General features: G+C 34.8%; 2 protein-coding genes across 12 annotated transcripts in view; one reads left to right on the top strand and one right to left on the bottom strand.

Annotated features, from left to right (window-relative positions):
* Window positions 1-634: 634 nt before the first annotated feature.
* LOC144958838 (uncharacterized) lies at window positions 635-4,445 on the bottom strand. The gene is made up of 2 exons (XM_078891073.1): window positions 4,260-4,445; window positions 635-3,360 (listed from the first exon to the last, which is right to left on the bottom strand). The coding sequence occupies exons 1-2, from the start codon at window positions 4,379-4,381 to the stop codon at window positions 3,000-3,002; spliced, it is 483 nt and encodes a 160-aa protein (XP_078747199.1). The 5' UTR covers window positions 4,382-4,445; the 3' UTR covers window positions 635-2,999.
* Window positions 4,446-19,634: 15,189 nt separating this feature from the next.
* LOC144958554 (uncharacterized) overlaps window positions 19,635-23,210 on the top strand; it is a 14,250-nt gene continuing 10,674 nt past the window's right edge. The window contains exons 1-2 of one of the 11 annotated variants that reach the window (XM_078890604.1): window positions 19,635-19,702; window positions 21,706-22,186. In XM_078890604.1, the coding sequence (XP_078746730.1) occupies window positions 21,958-22,186 (229 nt within the window). In that variant the 5' untranslated portion in view covers window positions 19,635-19,702; window positions 21,706-21,957. Of the gene's footprint in view, window positions 19,759-19,868; window positions 20,153-21,705; window positions 22,187-23,210 lie in introns of those variants that run through there. The other 10 variants (XM_078890608.1, XM_078890606.1, XM_078890609.1 and 7 more) reach the window with 10 other exon arrangements.

Here is a 23,210-nt window from a genome sequence, read left to right as displayed (position 1 = left end):
GTCGTGGTTCGAGCCTCACTAGGCGCATAGTTGAGTCCTTGGAGAAGGCTCTTTACTCACATTCTCTAACCGTACTCAGATGTAAAATGAGTACCTGGCCATTAACAGCGTTGTCTCTGTCTGAAAAAATTGTAATATCGCATAACAGGCGTCATGTCCCTTCCTCCATTTAAATGTTGCCGTTGGCCACGGACCCCTTGTAAAGTACTTTGAGCACGTATCTGTCACTTGGTAAGGCATGAAATCAGCATTTTATGAAATTTTTATATATACAATCAGTTCAAAATTTAATTTGATTGACAATTTGTTTGTTTGTTTATTTTTAAAGGTATTACAGCGCTTGCAACACATTTAGGTCATATCCGCGCCAGTAAAATGGATGAAAATGGGAAAGTTAAAAGTTCTAGAATTACAATAAAAGAACCCAAGAATAAGGGAGACAAAGGGGTATGGTTCATATAGGGAACAGATGTAGATTCCAAGAGCACACTATCTGTGTAATTAGTTTGAGACCACTAAATGTCCTATCCAGACACAAGCACAGGTCCCTGCCAAGAGGAACTCACTCAATTGTTTACAAATCATACATATATGTCTTGATCTACCGAGTCTCAATACAGAAGAATTAGGGAGATTTAATACAGCTCTACAAGATAATTCATAATATAAATGATATAAATCCATCAATTTTGTTTACATTTTCCAAGATTAAATATACCAGAGACGACAAATATAAAATATATATTCCAAGATTTCAGATCAAAATAAGTTAATTGGGAGTTAACGTCTCTGAGATTTAAGTATGACTAATTTATCAGAGACTTATGCATGATTGTTATGGTTTTGCTTTCATGATTATTGTTGTTAATATTTCATTATACAATGAACTTTGTACATTTATGATTTATTCCATCATGAACAATTTTCAATAACTTCAGTTCCCTCCGGATAATCGCAACACTTTGGGATCAGCGAAAATGTTGCGATTAACCGAAGTTTAGTTTCCAGTCCACTATTGCAACATTTAACGCATATATGGTAAACTCAAACCAGTTGTTGTAAACATTGTTCTTAGTCCACAACATACTGAGCAATAAGATTGAAATAAAAACCATATGGCAGTATATATTGATTGATTTCTTGAATTTACCACTTGTTGAGGGCGAAAATTTGTTGCGATTAACCGAAGTTTGTTGCAATTAACCAGTGATTTTTATATAGAATTAATTCTGTTTCTTGGGAAATTTCGCGATTAACCGAAAGTTGCAATTAACCGAGTTGCGATTATCCAGAGTGAACTGTAGTAATTTTCGACTGTACATTGTCCTATTGATATATTTTTTCCTTATATTCAAAGTGTGTAAAACTCTGTGAATGATACAATACACAAGCTATATAAGATTCTGTACTTATAAACTATTGTATAAGGTATTTAAAGAGTAATTCCTATATTCAGCTTTTAATAAGATAAGATAATATGTAAAAGGAAAAATAATACAGTGCATAACAGAGAGATGATTTACAAGGAAAAAATATTGTCTCTCAAAACTCTAACTATACATTTGTTTCCCTCCCAGCTAGGGTATCCGGCCAGGGCCAGGACAAAACCAAGTAATCTCATCCAAGACAAAGAGAGAAATCATTTTGGAAATCAGATATAGGGAGATAGAAGACACAGTATGTACCTCCCTTCCCATTATGGGAGGTCAGGAACCCCACCCAGGACTGACAATTTGATTCAGTCCAAAGCTAATTTGTCATATATTTTATTTAACAATGTTAAAGACAGTGAACATACATGGATACAACAATGCCATAATTTTTCATGTTTATCATATAATATCATGTATGGGTGACCTACAAAACCATTATTTTGAATGGTGATTTGATGATGATGAACAAAATATGTGTGTTGTACAAAATAAATGGCAAAGCTAACAAAATGCAGTCTCCTTAATAAGAGGAGACTGGAGATTGACAAGTGCTGCAACTAATTGAAAAATAATATCAGATTTTTCTCTTAACATGGTTGGAATATATGAGAGGATGTTAAAATTTTTCAGTCTTTCATTAGCCCTCTCAACATGAATTCTACATGAAGCAATTTCTTTTGTTAATAAAATCTCATTTTCAGTAAATTTATTATGTAAAAAGGGAGGGATATTTACAGTTACTCCCTGAGGTAAAATATCTTGAATCAGGAAACCTTTATCTGCTAAAATTAAATCTCCAGGGCTTAAAAGTTCTAGCAATCCACAATTTTGTACAATGGCCTTATCCGAGACAGACCCTGGATAAAGTTTAGAAACAAAATTTATCACACCATTTGGACTCACACCAACAAGAGCTTTAAAAGAATTCAGGGACCTATAAGAAGAATAAGTTAACCGTTGTTTATCAATTTTTTTAGGAATAGCAATTTGGAAATCTGTACAATCAATAATCATTCTGCAATTTGGAAATCTTAAAAATGATGATGGAGCTGATAGCTTATTTTTATGTCTAGATGGGCATGTAACTTTCATAACATTTTCAAAGAGAAGCTTATGTAAAACATGAATAAAAGTTTGTATAATATTTGTACTAGTACTTTCACTAACGTTAAACAATTGTGAAATATGAAGGTTGGTGTAATTCTGTCTAAGTTTCATAAGTGTGATGAAAATTTGGTCTTTTAATGCAACTGTCTCTTCCTGAACTTCCCATCCACTATAATAAATAATGTTACCTCTAAAGCGCTCAACATATTGAACAATAATATTAAATATTTTAAAAGAATGTACACCTGTCTCCATTCGAACTTTTTCTGTAAGGCTTGAAACAGTGTACGTGCGTTTAATGTAACTAAGTTGTTTTTTTAAGCTGGCTTTTTCCTTATTTTTGTCTGTAATTTCATGTTCTTGAATTAAATTTGTTGTTCTATTAAAAATATTCTCACTTGTTCTACAATCTGTTTTTTTAAAGACAGAATCCTGTGATGATGATGACGAGAGTTGAGATCATGATGAGGGGGAAGATAATGATGATGATGAGGAGGAAAATAATGATGATGAGGAATCTGGTTTTGTAAAGGTGGGACCTTGTGATGATGATGAAGAGAGTTGAGCTGATGATGATGATGATGATGATGATAATGATGGTGGTGGTGGTGGTGGTGGTGGTGGTGGGCTTCTTGATGTTGGTGCCAATTGAGATGGGGTAGGAATTCCTTGTGTCACTTTTCTTTTCTTTCTTTCTGGCTCTGATGGAAACAATTTATTTTTATTTCTGTCATACAATTCAGGGAGGTTGGCTTTGTCACCATCTCTGAAGTGACAAGAACACACTCTTGATGATGATGTTGGATCTTTGTCCTTTCTCCTGAAAAGAAAAGATTTTTAAAAAAATAAGAATTCTGTTGGGCATATTGGGTTTATTATTTAATTTGATAAGTTGTTTTAGACTATCTTGTTTGACACCGGCTCAATGCATGATAACTCAAAGATATGCAAGACTAGGCTACTGATGGGTCTCTCGCCTGTCTTTTATGAAATCGCACATTCAGCAAAACGTCGTATCTCCTCATTACTTCTTTTGATGATTTTGACTAGGTATATAAAGATATGAATTATTAAATTTACACAATAAAAGGAGTTGATCTTGGGGTTGAGTGGGGCAAGACTGGCCTTATCTCTTTATTTCAGTCAGTACTGTACTGGCCAGTGCGGTGATGAAAATTTTGGAGTGTTAACAATCGGGCATTGGTAACGGAGAGAGGTCCCTGCCGCCATCTTGCTTTGTTCACACAGAGTTGGCACCTTGGCTGTCGGGGAGGGTAGGCATAGCAGAGAAACTTTCCAAAAAAGAGGAAAGTGTCAGAGGAAGAGAGAAATATCTGCGCGAGGGGGGGGGGGGTCCGTTATTTAATTAATTAATTAATTTTCATTTGCCACAAAGGTATCGAATTAAAAGTAAGATTTTAACAAATATATTCTACTCTTTCTTCTATTTTTCTCCTTAAAAAAAGATTATCACTTATCAGTAGAACTGAACTCTCATTCAGTTTATCTCTCTATCACTATCAGCCTCAGCATCAAAACGTGTAGATTGCTTATAATTTTTGCTTCAACTTCAATAAAAACTTAGTTTGGATTGTATTTTTATTTATAATTTCATGCAATTGTACAATTTAATCATAAAATATAGGTCTACGTAAGCTAGAACTAGACCTAGATCTAGACTACGAACTCTATCAAATGTTCGACTTAGTGCGTGCTTACCTGACTAAAGTGATCCACTTTTTCCTCAATTTTTTGTCTGCCTCTCCATTTGGGAATCTGTAAAACTTGCAGGAGTGACTCTCCGACTGGTGCAGACAATCGGGTACAAAACACTGGACCATATTTATGATAAAAATAGTTTTTTGAGCGATTTTCCAATTATTCCTTTCCCGGACCAAGCATGGATTTTTTTGTTTAGAGCCAGCCGGTTCGTTGCTAGGCGGACGTGACGTCAGACTGTGGAATCCTATTGGCTCTAAACTATCGGAACAATGGCTGACGCCCTTATGGAATATTTCTCCGACGTGCATGAAAGTGTATCAAGAGGAGAAAAACATTATAATTATGATCAATTTTTGACTTTTATACATGCTGATCACAAGCCATATGAAAAGTTCTAGCCAGCATAAAGAATAAAAAACTACCAAATTTCTTTGTTTAGAACCAAACTGCTCACCGTTGCTGGGCGTCATGACATCAGACTATTGAATCCAATTACGTAGTCTCTTAAGTCAAAGTCTTTCGAACTCCGAGCCGCTCAGATTGGTTTACTGTCATGGTACAGATGAAACCCAGATATATCGTTTGTGACCTAGATGTATCGTTTTGTGTGTGCAAGCCCTGCGGGTAAGTACGGTGAGCCAGTCAGAAAAAAGGAACAGCGAGCTGCATTTGAAAACAAAAACAAACAAACAAACCCGAAAACCCCCAACAACTTAAACTTTCAAAGCCATTTTTCAATCTTACTTGGACCTAAAATAAAATCTTACCGTTTTCATCAAAAGACAAATAACTGCAATGCGATTATAATATAAATGAATACCAATGTAACCCTGTAGCAATGTAACGCATTGCATTCGACATTTGGTCTTTCTTTGACCCAACACAAGATCTTCCCGTTTTCATCGAAAGACAAGTAACGGCAAAGAGATTACAGATAATTGAAGTCCGACTCGCGATACTCTGACCGGTCTCTTGGTGGAAACGTTTTATTCTCCATTAACAATAATAAAGAAAAAAAAAATGGCACAATTATCTGGAAAAAAAGATTACATTTGCTATTAAGAAGTCAAAACACATGCACAGGTATATGTGACACTACCATGTACCACGGCATCAGGCGACCGTCCTCTGATCATATTGATAATAACAATAATAGTGATAATAATAATAATAATAATGATGATGATGATGATGATGATGATGATGATGATGATGATGCGGAGGAGGAGTATGATGATGATGACGATGATGATGATAATAATTAAAAGAAATAATAACAGTAAAATAATAATAATAATTATAATAATAATAATAATAATAATAATAATAATAATAATAATAATAATAATAATAATAATTATAATAATAATAATAATAATAATAATAATAATAATAATAATAATAATAATAATATTAATAATAATAATAATAATAATAATAATAATAATAATAATAATAATAATAAATAATAATAATAATAATAATAATAATAATAATAATAATAATAATAATAATAATAATAATAATAATAATAATAAAATAATAATAATAATAATAATAATAATAATAATAATATAATAATAATAATAATAATAATAATAATAATTTGATTTGATTGAAAACTTATCTCTGACTGACTCAAGTCAATAGGATTCATTATTCTGATGTCACGTCCGTCCAGCAACGAGGAGCTTGGTTCTAAATAAAGAAAATATGTACTTTTATTCTTCATTCTGGCTAGAACTTTTTCACATGCAATGTGATCAGAATGTATAAAAGTCGACACACGATCAGATTTATAATGTTTCTTCCTCTGGATACACTTTTATGCTCGTCGGAGAAGTATTTCATAAGGGCGTCCGTCATTGTTCGATAGTTTAGAACCACTTACTAAGTTACTCGACATAACAAGGGAAGTGACGTCACGACTATTGAACCTTATTATATACTCGTTCAACCCCCCCCCCCCCCCCCGCCGCCCCCTTACCTTACAGAAACACAAATACGCACACATACACACACACACACACACACAGAGAGAGAGAGAGAGAGAGAGAGAGAGAGAGAGAGAGAGAGAGAGAGAGAGAGAGAGAGAGAGAGAGAGAGAGAGAGAGAGAGACTGCTTTGCGGCTGGCGGCCATCTCGAGATAGGCCCAAAAATCTCCTTACTGGAAATTTAATTTTATTATATTAATCTAGTAAATTTTCAAAATTCTAAAATGTGTCAGTGCATGACATGATCAGTCGGAAGGTGAAAATTTTATTAGGGCATTTTGCATTTTCTGAAAGAATATGCTCCCCACAACTTTTAATCTTTATTTGAATCAAATCGGGTGATTTTTCATGAATTTATGGTCAGATGTATGGGAAAATTATCCAGCAACTGTTCTCAGATTTCATACTTTTTCAACTTGACTAGCTGTAAAATATATTTAGAAGTGAAATTAAGCTTTAATATTTCCCGAAGATGTACAGAAAGGGTTGATGTAATCACTTATGAAAAGATCTCAATTTTGATAAAAATTGACCCTCTAACTAAACTTGGCAAAATCCTAGTTCAAACCTTTCACCATCCGACTGATTATGTAACAAATAGTTTAATGTTTTGATAGGCCATACGTATTTAACGTGACACAGCGGAGCAGTCAATGTCAGACTAGGAGTTTAGGAAATCTACGGCACGAGTAATAGTGTAGCCTTCGTTAACCTATAGATAGTATGTAGATGACGTCACTCAGGCCTTTGTCATTGTTTTTGCCAGCCGCGTTTGTGAGTTGTTCTCACTAAACTGTATTAACCAGACTATAAAAGTTCATGGTTACACAGAGTTTGTGTGTTGGTCCGTTATACTTCCTGATGGCAATGTTGTGAACTCCTTGGCCAAGCGCATTCTATCTATAGCCCGACCGGAGACAGCGATAAACTTCTGAAGTAGCATATTGGGGTTTGAATAGCATACGATAAGTATCTGCGTTGGCTATGTTCAATCCTTCACAATCTATTTTCCAAATTCTAGTTACATTACAAATCCATTATTACAACTCTACTCTACTTTCATGTCCAATTTTTATAGCATTGCTTGTAAGTGCTGCCTATTTTATGGATATTTTATTTTAGTTTATTACATTTGATGTTTATTTTGCTTTTCATTAGCTACGTATTTTCATCAATTCATGACGGTGTATAAATCTGTGCTAATATAACGATGAATGATGTGTAACATTATGATAATTTCCATTCAGGATCAATAAAGTATATCTTATCTTATCTTTCTATGTCAGTTCGTGCCAAGTCGGTAAACATCCTCTCGTTCATAATGTTTATATATAGCATGCGTTTGGCTGAGGAGCTCACAAAATTGCCACCCGGAAGTATAACGGACCAACACACAAAACTATGTGTAACCATGAACTTTTATAATCTGGATAATAAAGTTAAGTGAGAATTACTTCATAAACATGCATGGCAAAAAACAATAACAGACCTGAGTGATGTCAACTTCATTCTACCTATAGATAGTTCGAAGATGACGTCACTCAGGTCTGTGTTATTGTTTTTTGCCTTCCGCGTTTATGAGTAATGCTCACTGAACTGTATTAACCTGACTATAAACACTTCCACCCTACGGCCAACCAGCTTACGGCCAACCAGCTTTCGTCCAACCTGCCTTCGGCCAACCACCAGCTTACGGCCAACCTCAGCCTTATATGACAGCTGCCTCTGGTCAACACATGACATCAGGCTACGCACAGCCTGGTCAGGGTTCGAATTACAACATTCAGTACAGCGAAAAGAATGCTGTATCACAGGACCCAAATAAGCCACCACCCCAAGCAGCCATGTACTATAACTAAAGATATTAGTCTAGGTTGACAATGAATACAAATTTACATATACACTGTACAACATTATTGTGGAATGTCACTTCTACTCCTCTTTGTAATCTCCTTTCATTCTTTTTCCTCCTTATTATCCTCCTCCTCTTCATCCTTCTTCTCTTTTTCTTCTTCTTCTTCTTCTTCTCTTCTTCTTCTTCTTCTTCTTCTTCTCTTCTTCTTCTCTTCTTCTTCTTCTTCTTTGGATTTTTGAATATTTTTGGTCCCTAATTAGTTCTGAAATAGCATCGTTTTCTTTCTATATAGGTATATGAATAACACCATATAATCCATGTAGGGTTCTTAGAAATGAAAATAAAAGCAAAATTCGTAATTTAATACCAAAGCATATAGCAGAACTTTTAATTAATTCCCTTGTTTTATCCACATTGGACGATTGTAACTCCCTCTGGGCAAATTTAGCTAAAGACAAAATGAGTAAACGTCAGGTTGCTCAAAGAAAAGCAGCCAGACTCATTGTGCGCAATAACCAAAGGAACTGTGTCTTCCAGTGGACAAAATACACAGCTGTGTTTTCCGTCCACCAGTCAGTGGACTGATTACACAGCTGCTTTTTAAAAATTCGTTAACCTGTAATTAGGATTAATAGACATGAATTTTAAGCTGACTATTGTGTTTCTCTTACTTATAATGCCAGGTTAAGCAAGGCGAGGTTTGTTGGGACAATGAGGACTTTATACAGGGTGAAATTGTTCAAATTCAATCTGACATAATTTAAAGATGAGAGATCTTCTTTACTTTAAAAAAAAATAATTTCACAATTTAATTAATTTGTATAAGAAAGCAGATGTTTATCGACCTCTATGCGCTGAGGCGTTATCTGAAATATCACCACTTGATTATTCGGATTCCGAATAGACGGGACAATAATTAGTTCAAGAATATTGCTGAGCTGAGTCACTGGTTGATTCATATTTGCTCAGTTTTCTTGCCACCAATCATCACTCCCCACACTATTACAGATCCATATTATCGATTTGTCATTTCACTGATGGTTTCGTCTTTGAACCGTTCAACTCAACATCGATAGCCCGAAGTGTGTTTGTCTCTGGAATCAACTTCAAAAAATACAATCTCAAATATTCTAATCCCAGGCCAGGAGTTCACGTGCTTACCTCAGTCGAGCAACTTTGTGCAAAAGGGTCCGCTTTGGTCTGAATTACGGGTTTGTGATATTTCAACCAAAAAGAAAAAATGCTCACCGAGAGTGAACATTTGGTGCGACAACTACGTAGCAATAGTGGAATAAATAATATCCGAAATATTTCCGGTGCATATTTACAACATGTACCTTTTATATCGACCAGATGGCGGTCCTCTGCTGCTTCTCACTTGTGTCACTGAATAATGATAATAATTATAAATCATGTGTGCAAATTCCATGAATTCGTTCTCTAAGGCGCTTTTAATAAATAAGATATAGATGATCCATAATTATAGAAAAACTCAAGTATTAAATAAAGACATGTGCATCAGCAGAAAGAAAAAAATGTCTACTTCTTTAAACTATATACTATGTACCAATATGTTTTCTCTATTGTGAGATGATAGCAAAAAAAAGTCTGTCTAGTTTCTTTTGTAAATGAATATATAAATGCTTGTTTGATTATATTGTGGGACAAAGGGAAATTGAGTGATTTAAAAAAATTAAATTATGCCTCTTTTTAAATATTATACTCATGATGATGATAATGGTAGTGATTCCCAACTATAGCTATTATGATTATATATTATTCATGGTGATATTATGATGCTGTTTAATTATGAATTTGATATGTTCATGTGCATTTTGTGTATTATTGGTTTTGGGATGTTGATTGCGAAAATTTTCAGTGGTTTTAAAGTTTTGAGTTGAGACCACTAGGACCTACAATTTGTATATATACATATGTTCATTTTGTCTTGCCGTTTGAAATAATATCGTTTAATAAATATTGGAATGAAATCAAACTACATACAATCTATTTGTTTAATATTTTCCCTCTTTGTTGCTTTCATTTTATGTCACTTGTTGCATCTTTATATTCTGTTCTCGAAGTCATGAACAGCCACTTGAAATTGTATTCCAGAAATATAACAGTAATGTCTTCTAATACCAATAGGTGGATAATTAATTCCAATAGGTATTGCTGTGAGATTTTGCCCTCGTCCTGGAGTTATTTGGGTGGAATTCCCCTTAGTGATAGGGGAAAGTTGGCTGTCTTGGGCTGGTTGTTGATTGGCCCTTTACCTTGTTGTCTTCCCCATCGCCCTTTTAACATTTATTATTTCCATGTTCTTGTTCTGGAACAGGATTGAGACCGTTTGGCTCCCTCTGCCTGGAATCATATAGTGGGAGGTAGATAGTTAAATGGCTTTGCCAAGTACTTGACTTGTCTGTGAAAAAGTGATACTTTCACTTTTTGTTTTTAGTAAATCATCCCACTGATTCTGAGAGTCTTAATTAAATATGAGCATGAACAACCATCTAGTACTTATCTCCTTTTTGGTGAAAAACCCCGTCTCAATGTCTGTGTGAGTTGATACTTGGTGGTCATATATTGGGTTGGGACATACTTAAGCTTTATTCTTAGGCGCCTGTGACCCAAGATTGCAGGCACATTTAGAATCGTCCCTTATGTTTTGTGTACCTTTTTTCTATTTCATTAAAACGACCGCACCTCGTCATAATCACACCCCCTCTTGGTGGACTCTCCATGGATCAACATCCTGACTATCTCTTTATCCCTCTATACTATACCATTTGGATTCCATGTCTTTTACTGTCACCACTTTCTGTCCTAGAAAGTAGTTCGAACCCTTTTCAGTTTAGCCCTTATAATCTCTTCCGGTGTACTGAATACATAGCTGAGTATTCAGACCACTGGCGGACGGAAAACACATTTCCATAACCAAAAATACCCATCGGCAACTCTCCATCTCCTTGAGTTACAATGGCTTCCAGTGGAGAAAAGAGTTGCCTATAAGATTTGTAATGTTGTCTACAAATCCTCGAATCCCTCCTATGTTAAAGACCCTCTAAACATCTATGTCCCAATTAGAAATTTGAGGTCAAGCAATGACCAATCAATCCTTGTCAAACCTAAAACGTTGCGTAACATAGGTGAACAATCTTTTCAATTTTCATCCCCCCCCCCCCCAATCCATTTTTGGAACTCTCTCCCATCACACGTGGGATGCTCTGATTCGTTGACAACTGTCAACTCTCGCTTAAAGTTTTATCTTTTTAAACATAACTTGCAATACTATTAGCTATCATATATTGTTGTTAAATTGAATTCGTATCGCTTTTATATGAACATTTGTATGACGGTAATATATTTTGTTTTATATCACTGTAGAGCGTTATATAAATGCCATTTTTTATTATTATTATTATTATTATTATTATTATTATTATTATTATTATTATTATTATTATTATTATTATTATTATTATACTCGTTCACGAAAAAAAAGCATAAAAATAAATAAAAAATAGGTAGTTTTATTTCGCTAATAGTTCAATACTGGTTGTAACAAATACAATGACATATACATATTTGGAAACTAGACAAAACTAGTTTGCTTTTGGTGGATGATTTGTTGAATTTGTGTAAACTGTTGAAAGGTTGCATATATTTAAAACCAATTATTTAAAATCGATTTTGCGACATCGAGCACAAAATTGAAATCAGCACACATGACGTACTTCAATATTTTGTTTGTCCTTTGTTAGAATGATCAATACCACGGATCTTTGCCTCATTGATGATATTGGCTGATTGACTGTTTCTGCTGGTATATCACCTAATTGTATTTTGTCTTTCGAATAATTCATCGAATTTTTTACAGCTTTCTTGTCTTTTTATTCTTGGTTCCTGTTATTAGCTTTCCTTTAATAAAATCCCACATGTTATGTTCAATGTGTCAGGTGACACAGCTGGCCAATGGTTCATCAGAATCGTTTAGGAAAGCAGATATTTATCCAGCCTATGTGCTGAGGAGATTATCAAAAGTGGAATATAGCAATTCGATTATTCTGATTCCGAATAAACGGGACGACCATTGGTTCAAGAATATCACTGATATATAGCTTGACAGGCGTAGCAACAAGAGGTCACGGAGGAACTATCAATTTGTATAATCAATTTCCAGTTTTTGTATGTTGATTGAATTACCTGAGACTCATACAATAAGGTAATAGTTTAAAAGGCATCCAAGATAATAGGTTGACAGGCATAGCAACAAGATGTCACAATGGAACCATCAATTGGTTTTGATTAACAAATAATACGAAACAATGGAGCGAAACTGATGTATGGAAAGCCATTAGTTCCATCAAAAATGGGAGTTCTTCGAGATTTTGAAATCTCTGTATGTCTTTTAAATGAAAGAAATACGCTTGCCTCTATTATAATTCTTAACCTGGAGAGTAAACTGCTTACATTACATTATATGCTTAATCACTTTAACTAAAAAGTGCAAAGTTAAAACATTTACCGTATACACTAGTTGTCCCAAAAAGGTAAAGAAAGGGACAAGAATCCCAATGGATATTTTGGAGATCGGGTAAGCTTGTGTGTTGTGTGTATTTGTATTGCGTGTGAATTAGAGAGAATAAGGAAAAGAAAGTAGAGAGAAGTCTATATAATTGTTCATACACACTCAATTCCGTTTAATAACAAACCCAATATAGGTTTGCTATTAATTGATCAGTTTCGGGTCCCGATGGCTCAGTAGGTAGGGCACTCGCTTCACATGCATAGAGACAGAGATCGATCTCAGGTGCAGTCGAAATTTTTTTCTGACCCCCCCCCCCCCCTTCCTTTGCCTACCCATCAGTGATTGGGTAGCTGGGTCTGTTAGGGTCCTTTTCACGTTATAGAAACCAGGATACACTCTGGCTCTAAGGGCCCAATGTCTAGACTGTAGAAAAAAAACAGTTTAGAATTAGTTTTTGTTGCACGCAGACAATTCAATAAATGTTCCCAAGCTCAATGTTTTGTTTACTCGACTTTGATTTTTGTGAATGATAAAATACAGGGCCAACAATACAACATTAATTGACGCGATGTCACGACTTGTGCCGTTTAACTTTATATATATATATGCCGTTTAACTTTATATATATATATATATATATATATATATATATATATTATATATATATATATATATATGTATATATATATATATATATATATATATATCATATATATATATATATATATATATATATATATATATACATATATATATATATATATATATATATATATATATATATATATATATATATATATGTAATTTTTATTGAATGAGCCTATTCAATTTTTAAAATGTTATTTTTTGTTTGTTTGTTTTGTTTTGTTTTCCTTATCGGCGGGAGATATTTTCTTGCAAAAGTATTCCTAGAAATTGTGAAAGAAAATATGTCGTAACAATCTTCAAATCAATATGATACTAATCTGCTAGAAGCTGTGGACTGTAAAAAAGTTATAAACAAAAATGAATATAACAGCTTTAAAAAGAACAAAACTCCAAACATGGAACGTTTGAGCTCAAAACCCTTCTTCAGCCAACAACAAAAAACAATAAGAACAAATACTTTTTGGAGCTTATTTGAATCTGTTATATTCTTTTTGGTTTGTGACAAACCTCAAAGCTGCCTTAGCACTTATTCAGTTTTCTTGATGTGGCCTTGCTGATAAGGATCTCACACTGTGTACGCGTATTCCAATACGGCTCTGAGTAAAGCATCGTATACTTGTTCTTTCGCCCTTGGTGGGCGCCAGTATAGAATTCGACTCAGGAAGCAAAATATGAGATTGTGCTATATCAAAGCTCAATTTTAAAAAATAATTAAACTCAGAAGCAATAAGTACCTCTTTAAAAACTTGAGCTTTTATAATGAGCAATATCCACTAAACATGCTCAAAGCGCTTTACAATGTGTCCCTGACCTACAGCGACACATAACATGTAGAACGAGACACGACGTGTGTTAGGCGATTATATTATGATTTATTTCCGACAGAAACAGCGCTGTTAACGGCCATGTACTCATTTTACACCTAAGTACTGTGAGAAAATCCGAGTAAAGATCCTTGTTCAAGAAATCAACGATGCGCCGAGCGAGGCTCGAACTCAGGACCTTCGGATTCGAAAGCGAGTGTCATACCACAAGACCACTTAGCCGTACATACTATATATAACAGTTTCAAAAAAGAACATAGGGTAAAGGTCGACAATAAGGAGCGCCAGTGACTTCTATCTTCTGCCAGCTTCCGAACCTCACCCCTGGTCCAAACGAAGGATGTCATCTCTCTTTCCACTGATCTTCGGAGCAGCATGGCTCAGCTGTACGGTCTTTACCTCGTACCAGAAAGGTACCGAGTGCAAGTCACCTCGCCCTAGCTAAATTTGCGGCGCTGCACTGTGGTTGACGCTTGAGTTATTCCAGTCTTGTCATGAAATGGACCCTAGAGACAAATTTCCCCCATGAATAAAGGGAATTTTCATTTTTTAAAATTTTCTTTTTCATTTTCTCCAAGCTTCCAGTGGTGACTTCCCCAATTGCGATTACCCTGCGGTGTCCATCTGAGCGCTGTTTCGTGATTGCTCCCAAATGTGCTTTTTTTTTTTTGTAAGTCTGATAATCCAAAGTATTATGGTCGCATTGTTGTAATTGAAATTATCTCAAAATCGTTGTCATTCACTTCCATACTGCTCTTGGAACATGGGTTTTTCCGGTGGCTATTGATTGCTATCAATTTGATAGGGCGCTAATCTTTCAAGAACCCCCACCCCCTTCCCCAAGTTCAAACATATCCAGCATTCAATCACTGCTGAGTGATTAGAAAGAAACAGAAGAAAAAAAAAGTCTCTACTACCCCCGGGATCGATACCGGACACATTGCGTGCGTTTGAAGCTAGTGCTCAATACAATCCAATAAGTTTTTGGACTCGAAGACATGCTCTCAAACCAACGCAAAATCTTGTTCATCGGTAAACAATGACACAACATTGGTAAATCAAACCCATAATCAGATTCGGTCATAGGACTTATCAACATACGCATTTCGCCTGAAAAAACATACAAATCTATTTAGAATAATAATTTTTTAAAAAAATTGTCTCTTGATCTGTTGCCGTCATGCATTGCTTATTGCAATAGACACGACAATAACGCCAGCGACCATGCGACATAATGGAGCCAACGAAGCCAATATATTATTGTATAATCTCTACAGGGTTATCTTAACCTTTTAAATGCCGTAGTCTGGAGAAAATAAAAAAAAAACAACTCGTATTTTAAGATTTTGCCAGAAAACTCATGTTTCAAATATTGATCGATTTATACGATCGTCATCTTGGAAACAACTTTCAAACCTGGGACTTCGCGAAGTACTAGGTTTGAGAGTTTTTTCCCAAGATGACAGATATTTAAATCGATTGATATTTGAATAACGAGTTTTCTGGCAACATTTTAAAATACGATTTGTGTGTATGTGTGTGTGTGTGTGTGTGTGTTGGGGGTGGTGGGAGAGGGGGGTGGTGGGAGAGGGGGGTGGTGGGAGAGGGGGGAGGGGGGTTATTACCATGATGGCATGAAAAAGGGTCTTAAATTTTTGATTGTTTGTGCTCTCATCAATTTAGCTTTTTCTTTTTTTAAAAAGTTTGTCGATTCAGGTATGGTTGGACAAACATAGCTGGTTGTATATAAACAATAATCTCTCTGATCATTATTATTGTTTTTATACCGCCAAATGGTCGACTATCTAGTTATCACACGATTTTCTCGATCATATTATAAACGTATCAATTTCCATATATAGTTTTCTGTGTAGGTTCTATTAACCAAGTGGTAGAACAGTTGGTATTTTACTTAGACACGTGTCATTGATAGTAGAACCTGTGGAGCTCGCTATGTCGACCAATCACTGCTACTGTTTACATTATGACTAGTGTCAGAGAGGCGTGGCTATCTAAGTGTCTATTCGTTGCATTCTTTTCAAACACCACATTTCAAATGCCTCAACGTCTTTCAACGTGGTTCTTTGCTCATGAAATCGTTGACCATTTATAACGTTTCATAATATCATTAATAGTGTAAACAAAAGATAAAGCTTATAAAAAGAACAAAAATACCAAACACGGAACGTTTCGGACCAAAAACCCTTCTTCAGCCAACGACAAAAAAAACAAAGAATAAAAACAAAACAAAACAAATATAAACACATTACCGTCAACTGGGTAACTTTGCCTCATGGGGGATACTTTGCCTCTGTGAATTTGGGGCATTACGAATAATCTCAGCTTTATTGCAGTTATTGTACCAGTTAATAGACTCGAATTCTTATCAAAGGGAATAATACTCTTCAACAGTCGTAACGTCACTTCCTTCCAAACGCATGGTAACTTAGTAACACTGGCTCTAAACTATCGGAACAATGGCGGACGCCGTATGAAATATTTCTCCGGCGAGCATAAAAGCATATCCAGAGGAGAAAAAAAACATAAATTTGATCATGTTTTTACTTTTACACATTCTGATCACAAGGCATATGAAAAGTTCCAGCCAGCATGAAGAATAAAACGTAATGATTTTCTTTGTTAAGAACCAAGATGGCCGCCGTTGCCGGGCGGCGTGACATCAGATTACTGAATCCAATTCAAGAGGCAAAGTTTCCCCTTTAGGTAAAGTTACCCCAGTTGACGTTACGTAATAACTAGATAGGCGTCAGAGAAATATTTAGCAGCTCCGGTCTGTAACTAGTAGGATCTTGGAATCCACAAAATGGAGTCTGTTGTACTTGGCTTTCTTTTGCATCGAAAGGGGACACAATTAACCAGTCAATTTTTGACCAATCAAACCAATGAAGTTGTGACACACCTTCACACATGGTCGGACAAACATAGTCGGTTGTTAATATAAAAATAACGTGAATGAAATCGACCTCTCTCTGATCTCTGTTGTTGTTTTTATACCGCCGAATGGCTGACTAGTTATCACACCACTTTCTCGATCAGATCATAAACCTTTAAGTTTACTTTGTTGTTCTATTTGTCAAGGGGCAGAAGATTGGGTATTTTACGTAGACACATACCATTGATAGTAAAACCTGTGTAGTTCGTTATGCTTACCAATCACTGCCATTGTTTACGTTATGACGACTGTCAGAGAGGCGAATTCCCTTCCACTAAGAATCTATTATGGGCTTGATTTGGCATTGTTGTAAAAGACAATATTTTGCGTTGGTTTGAGAAAATTTCCATTACAACAATAAGCCTTAAGGCTTTCAAATAAGTCTTTAAAAACCCACGTGAATTATAGATAGTATGCGCTTGGCTAAGAAGCTCATAACATTGCCATCCGAAAGTATAACGGACCAACACACAAAACTATGTGTATCCATGGACGTTTAAAGACAGGTTAATACAGTTCAGTGAGCATTACTCATAAACGCGGATGTAAAAAAACAATAACAAAGACCTGAGTGACGTCATCTTCGAACTATCTATCATGAACCCCAATCCAAATACACCTGTATTATCCCCAAAGCATTAATTCTATCACAATGCATGACGTAAAGATTTATTGGAAAAAAAAGCTATGTAATTATATGTTTCCTTTCTGGGAATTGTTTTGCGTTGTGACACATTTGGGTAACGGTAATGTCACAGCCAATAAAAATGGTATAATCAATGTAATTATGATTGTTACAAGAATAATTATATAATAATAATGATGATGATGATGATGATGATGATGATGATGATGATGATGATGATGGTGATGATGATGATGATGATGATGATGATAATGTTATAATAATAATAGTAATAACAATAAAGATGATGATGATAATAATAATAATAATAATAATAATAATAATAATAATAATAATAATTATGATTATTATGATTATTATTATTATTATTATTATTTTTATTATTATTATTATTATTATTATTATTATTATTATTATTATTATTATTATTATTATTATTATTATTATTATATTATTATTATTATATGTTGTTGTTGTTGTTGTTGTTGTTATTATTGTTATTATTATTAATGATGATGATGATGATAATAATGTTATAATAATAATAGTAATAACAATAAAGATGATGATGATGATGATGATAATAATAATAATAATAATAATAATAATAATAATAATAATAATAATAATAATAATAATATTAATAATAATAATAATAATAATTATTATTATTATTATTATTATTATTATTATTATTATTATTATTATTATATTATTATTATTATTATTATCATTATTATTATTATTAAAAGCGGGTGTGGAATTGCCCAACATAGTTTACTATTGTTTTTCTTAGAAAAGCACATCATCCAAAAGACTTGGAAGTGTGTGGCCGATTAATACTGTTTGAATAATAAGCCTTATTGTACCCTACGTGATGTTACTTATGTATGCCCATGCTTTAGAAATGGATCTAGAAAGGATTTCGGTTCATGTTCATTATTATTATCATCATCATCATCATCATCATCATCATCATCATCATCATCATTATTTATTATTATTATTTTATTATTATTATTATTATTATTATTATTATTATTATCATTATTGTTATTATTATTATTATTATTATTATTATTATTATTATTATTATTATTATTATTATTATTATTATTATTATTATTATCATTATTATTATATTTGTAAATATTGGTGGTGTTATAATTGTTATTTTTCTGTCGTTATTAATGGTAAAATTTCATTCTTTGGTTCCATTTACCTTTTTTTCTTCACTTTCATGTATGTTGTCATTAAATTTTATGAATTATCGGTATGGGATGGTTTTGCATCTCTTCTTTTTATTCTTAGTATTTTGTCCGCGCCTGACGTCTTGATTCGGAAGATGGCAGAGGACGGCAGTGACGAGACGTCGGAGTCAGTCACCAGTGTGGTTTAGCCCTTAGTGTCAGGCTATAGATAGTTCGAAGATGACGTCACTCAAGCCTTTGTTTTTGTATTTTGCCATCCGCGTTTGTGAGTGATACTCACTAAACTGTATTACCCCGACTATAAAAGTTCATGGTTACACATAGTTTTGTGTGTTGGTTCGTTATACTTCCGGATGGCAATGTTATGAGCTTCTTAGCCAAGAGCATACTATCTATAAGTTAACGTTGGCTCCGGTTCACCCCGACATAATACCAGTTTCAGACGATAGGTCAGACATATGAAAATACAAACGATTCAAGGAAATACAAAGTTAGGGGGGGGGGGGGTAGGATACTGAGAACACCCCCCTACCCACCAGACCTTAAAAGGAAGTAAAGGGTCCGTCCACTCTCCTCCCCACTTCCCCTACCCCTCAGACCTTAAAAGGGTTTGTAAAGGGCCCACTCTCCTCCCCACTCCCCTGATCTCTGTTATTAAGTCTAATTGTTCGATCAAATTTATATTCATAATAAAATGTCACGTTGTGTCTTTCAGACCACAATATAAACCAGATAAATGCAAAAGTCATCGAGCATTTTTCGAAGACTCCATTCTATGTGTGTTTGTGAATTTCTGAGAGTTTTATAGGAGGAACTAAATTGAAGTCACGCAGGTCTTTGTTATTGTTTTTAGTCCGCCAATTTTATAAGTAGTTCTCACTAAATTGTATTAATTAGAAGTTTTTTTAAACACACAAAACTATGTGTACCCTTGAACGTTTATAGATATTTCGAAGTTGAAGTAACTCAGGTCTTTGTTATTGTTTTTTGCCATCCACGTTTATGAGTAATTCTCACTAAACTGTATTAACCTGCCTATAAACGTTCATGGTTACACATAGTTCTGGGTGTTGGCCCGTTATACTTCCGGATGGCAATGGTTTGAGCTTCTTAGCCAAGCGCATACTATATAGTGGAGACAGCGATATACAGAGACGCGAAACTTCTGAAGTGGCAAAGGGATTTAATAGCATAAGATGCGTACCTATGTCATTTCGTGCCAAGTCGGTAAACATCCTCTCGCTCATAATTTTATATAATATAATACAATTTTAATTTGTCACGGGTCCTCGCAGTTTCTTTATTCAGATGTGATTTCTTCTCATTGAATTCTCTCAGACTATAACCTGTTTATGTATTTGTACGACTGATATAGCGTGAAGAATGGTGCGTAGTTTTTAAAAGATACGTATACCATCAATACGCGAACGCCATGTTTACCGACTTGACTTCGAACAGCCATATACGGAAAAGCCCCTAAGTTTCATGTCTCCATATTTTCATTTTAGTCTCAGTTTATAGTCTGATTGATATAATTTAGTGAGAACTGTTCATAAGAATGGCTGGCTAAAAACAATAACAAAGAGCTGAGGGACGTGAATTGGATTCAATAGTCTGATGTCACGTCTCTCAGCAAAGGCGAGCAGCTTGGTTCTAAACAAAGAAAATGGGCACTTTTTATTCTTCATGCTGGCTAGAACTTTTCATATGCCATGTGTTCAGAATGTATAAAAGTCAAAACATGATCATATCTAATAATGTTTTTCTCCTCTGGATGCACTTTTATGCTCGTCGGAGAAATATTTCATAAGGGCGTCCACCATTGTTCCGATAGTTTAGAGCCAGTTACGAAGTTACCGTGCGTCATTACGAGGGAAGTGACGTCATGACTATCGAAGCCTATTTATCGTTCTATCAATAAACATTCAATCAAGATTACACATGATTTTGTGTGTTGGTATCCGTCTGGTGGATGTTGTGAACTTTTAAAATAAGGGCTAAACCACACCAGAGACTGACTCCGACGACCCGGCACTGCCGTCTCAGTCGTCTTCCGGATAAAGACGTCGGGCACGGACAAAATACTAAGAATAAAGAGAAGAGCTGCTAGACTTACCCATACCAAGCAGTGTATGGCAGACGTCCACTGCCATTTATTTTCGAGTTTGGTATGGGTAGGTCAAGCGGTTCTTCTATTTATTTTTAATATTTTGTCCGTGCCCGACGTCTTTATCCGGAAGACGGCAGAGGACGACAGTGCCGGGTCGTCGGAGTCAGTCTCTGGTGTGGATTAGCCTTAAGCCGGCCTATATTCCGCTTTTATAGCAATTTAAATGGGAAACAGCAATGGATTGCTATCCTCTGTATATAACGCTAGTCAATTGCAAAGATACGTTACAGTCCTAGAAAATAAGTGATTTTTTTAACAGTAGGCCAATGGAGTAGGAGTTTATCCCGAGTTCTATAGCGGACTTCTGCTCTCGGACTTCGGCCCTGTTAGTCCCTGGTTCTAGTCCTGCTGCTCTGGTCGAGTCCTTATAATCTTTTATGGCACTCAATTAGCTGCCAAAATCTGGAAATACACTTATATAACAATTTGGACAGAAATTTCGTCCAAATATCAATCGATTTAATTGACTTTCATATTGGCAAAAACTAGCAAACCTGGTACTTCGCTGAGTCCTAAGTTTGCAAGTTTTCGCCAAGATAAGGGTCATCTAAATCGACGATATTTGAGGGACGAGTATTCTGGCCAAATTGTTAAATACGTGTCTTTTCAGAGTACGGCAGTTAACTGATTAACTGCTTTGTCCTTGACAAAAAAAAAACAGAAAAAAACAACAACCTGGAATATCGTCTTATAGGCTTCAATGCTCGTTCTACATGTTCAGTGTTGCTGTTGCTTGGGACACCTTCTAAAGCCGTTGAGTACGTTAAATGGACATAACTGTTTATAAAAAATCAAGATTTCCTTTTATCTTAAAATAAAACTGTTGCCCATTTCATAGGAGTGATAATATCAGCACTAAAACATGAGTCAAGACGAAAAGGAGCATAGCATACCCGTGCTGGTCATGGCTATGGTGTTCTTCTGTGTTGGGCTACTGTTTCAGTTTTTAGCCTTATTTTTTGAAGAATGGAAATATTTACAGACCAAGCTTACCTCATTCCAGGAATTATTTATTCGTGTAGGGCTTTATGAATACTGCTTTGAATATACACCTGGATCAAACAAATGTGCACCTATAGAAAATCCGGAAGGTAATTTACTCCAAAATATCTGGTACAATAATAAAAACAACAACAACAACAACAAAAACAACAACAACAACAACAACAACTACTACTACTACTACTACTACTACTACTACTACTACTACTACTACTACTACTACTACTACTTCTACTACTACTACTACTACTACTACTACTACTACTACTACTACTACTACTACTACTACTACTGCTACTTCTTCTTCTTCTTCTACTACTAATACTACTACTACTACTACTACTACTACTACTACTACTACTACTACTACTACTACTAATACTCTACTACTACTACTACTTCTACTACTACTACTACTACTACTACTACTACTACTAATAATAATAATAATAATAATAATAATAATAATAATAATAATAATAATAATAATAATAATACTCCTACTACAACTACTGGATACCACAACACCAATAACAACAACAACAACAACAACAACTACCACTACTGCAACTGCTACTACTACTACGACGACGACTACTACTACTACTAGTAGTAGTTGTAGTAGTAGTAGTAGTAGTAGTAGTAGTAGTAGTAGTAGTAGTAGTAGTAGTAGTAGTAGTAGTAGTAGTTAGTCGTTGTTGTTGTTGTAGTATAGTAGTAGTAGTAAATAGTATAGTAGTAGTAGTATGTACTTTTATGTTACAAGTTACTCTTGCAACCTCTTGGAGCAGTTTTCAGTAGATAGATAGTTTGAATAGTAGTGTATAGTAGATAGTAGTAGTAGCAGTAGTAGTATAGTTATAGATGGTAGTAGTAGTATGTATAGTATAGTAGTGAGTTAGTAGTAGTATAGTAGTAGTTTGTACTTTTGTGTTACGAGTTACCATTGCAACCTCTTGGAGCAGTTTTCAGTGATTTATTGTGTCATAGCGTAGCCATCGTTATATTATTTGACGATGGCTGAGGACTAAGGTCATAGGCAGCTGTCAGGTCCACGTCAGGAGTTGGTCACAGCATGATATTCCAGGGCGGAAACCAGCTTGGCCATGTGAC

Source organism: Berghia stephanieae, chromosome 13 (assembly GCF_034508935.2).
Source record: "Berghia stephanieae isolate SIO BIC M18660-M18661 chromosome 13, UCSD_Bste_1.3, whole genome shotgun sequence".
Lineage (NCBI taxonomy): Eukaryota > Metazoa > Mollusca > Gastropoda > Nudibranchia > Aeolidiidae > Berghia > Berghia stephanieae.
The sequence above is the reverse complement of the archived record's forward strand: the minus strand, read 5'-3'. Positions and strand labels throughout refer to the sequence as shown.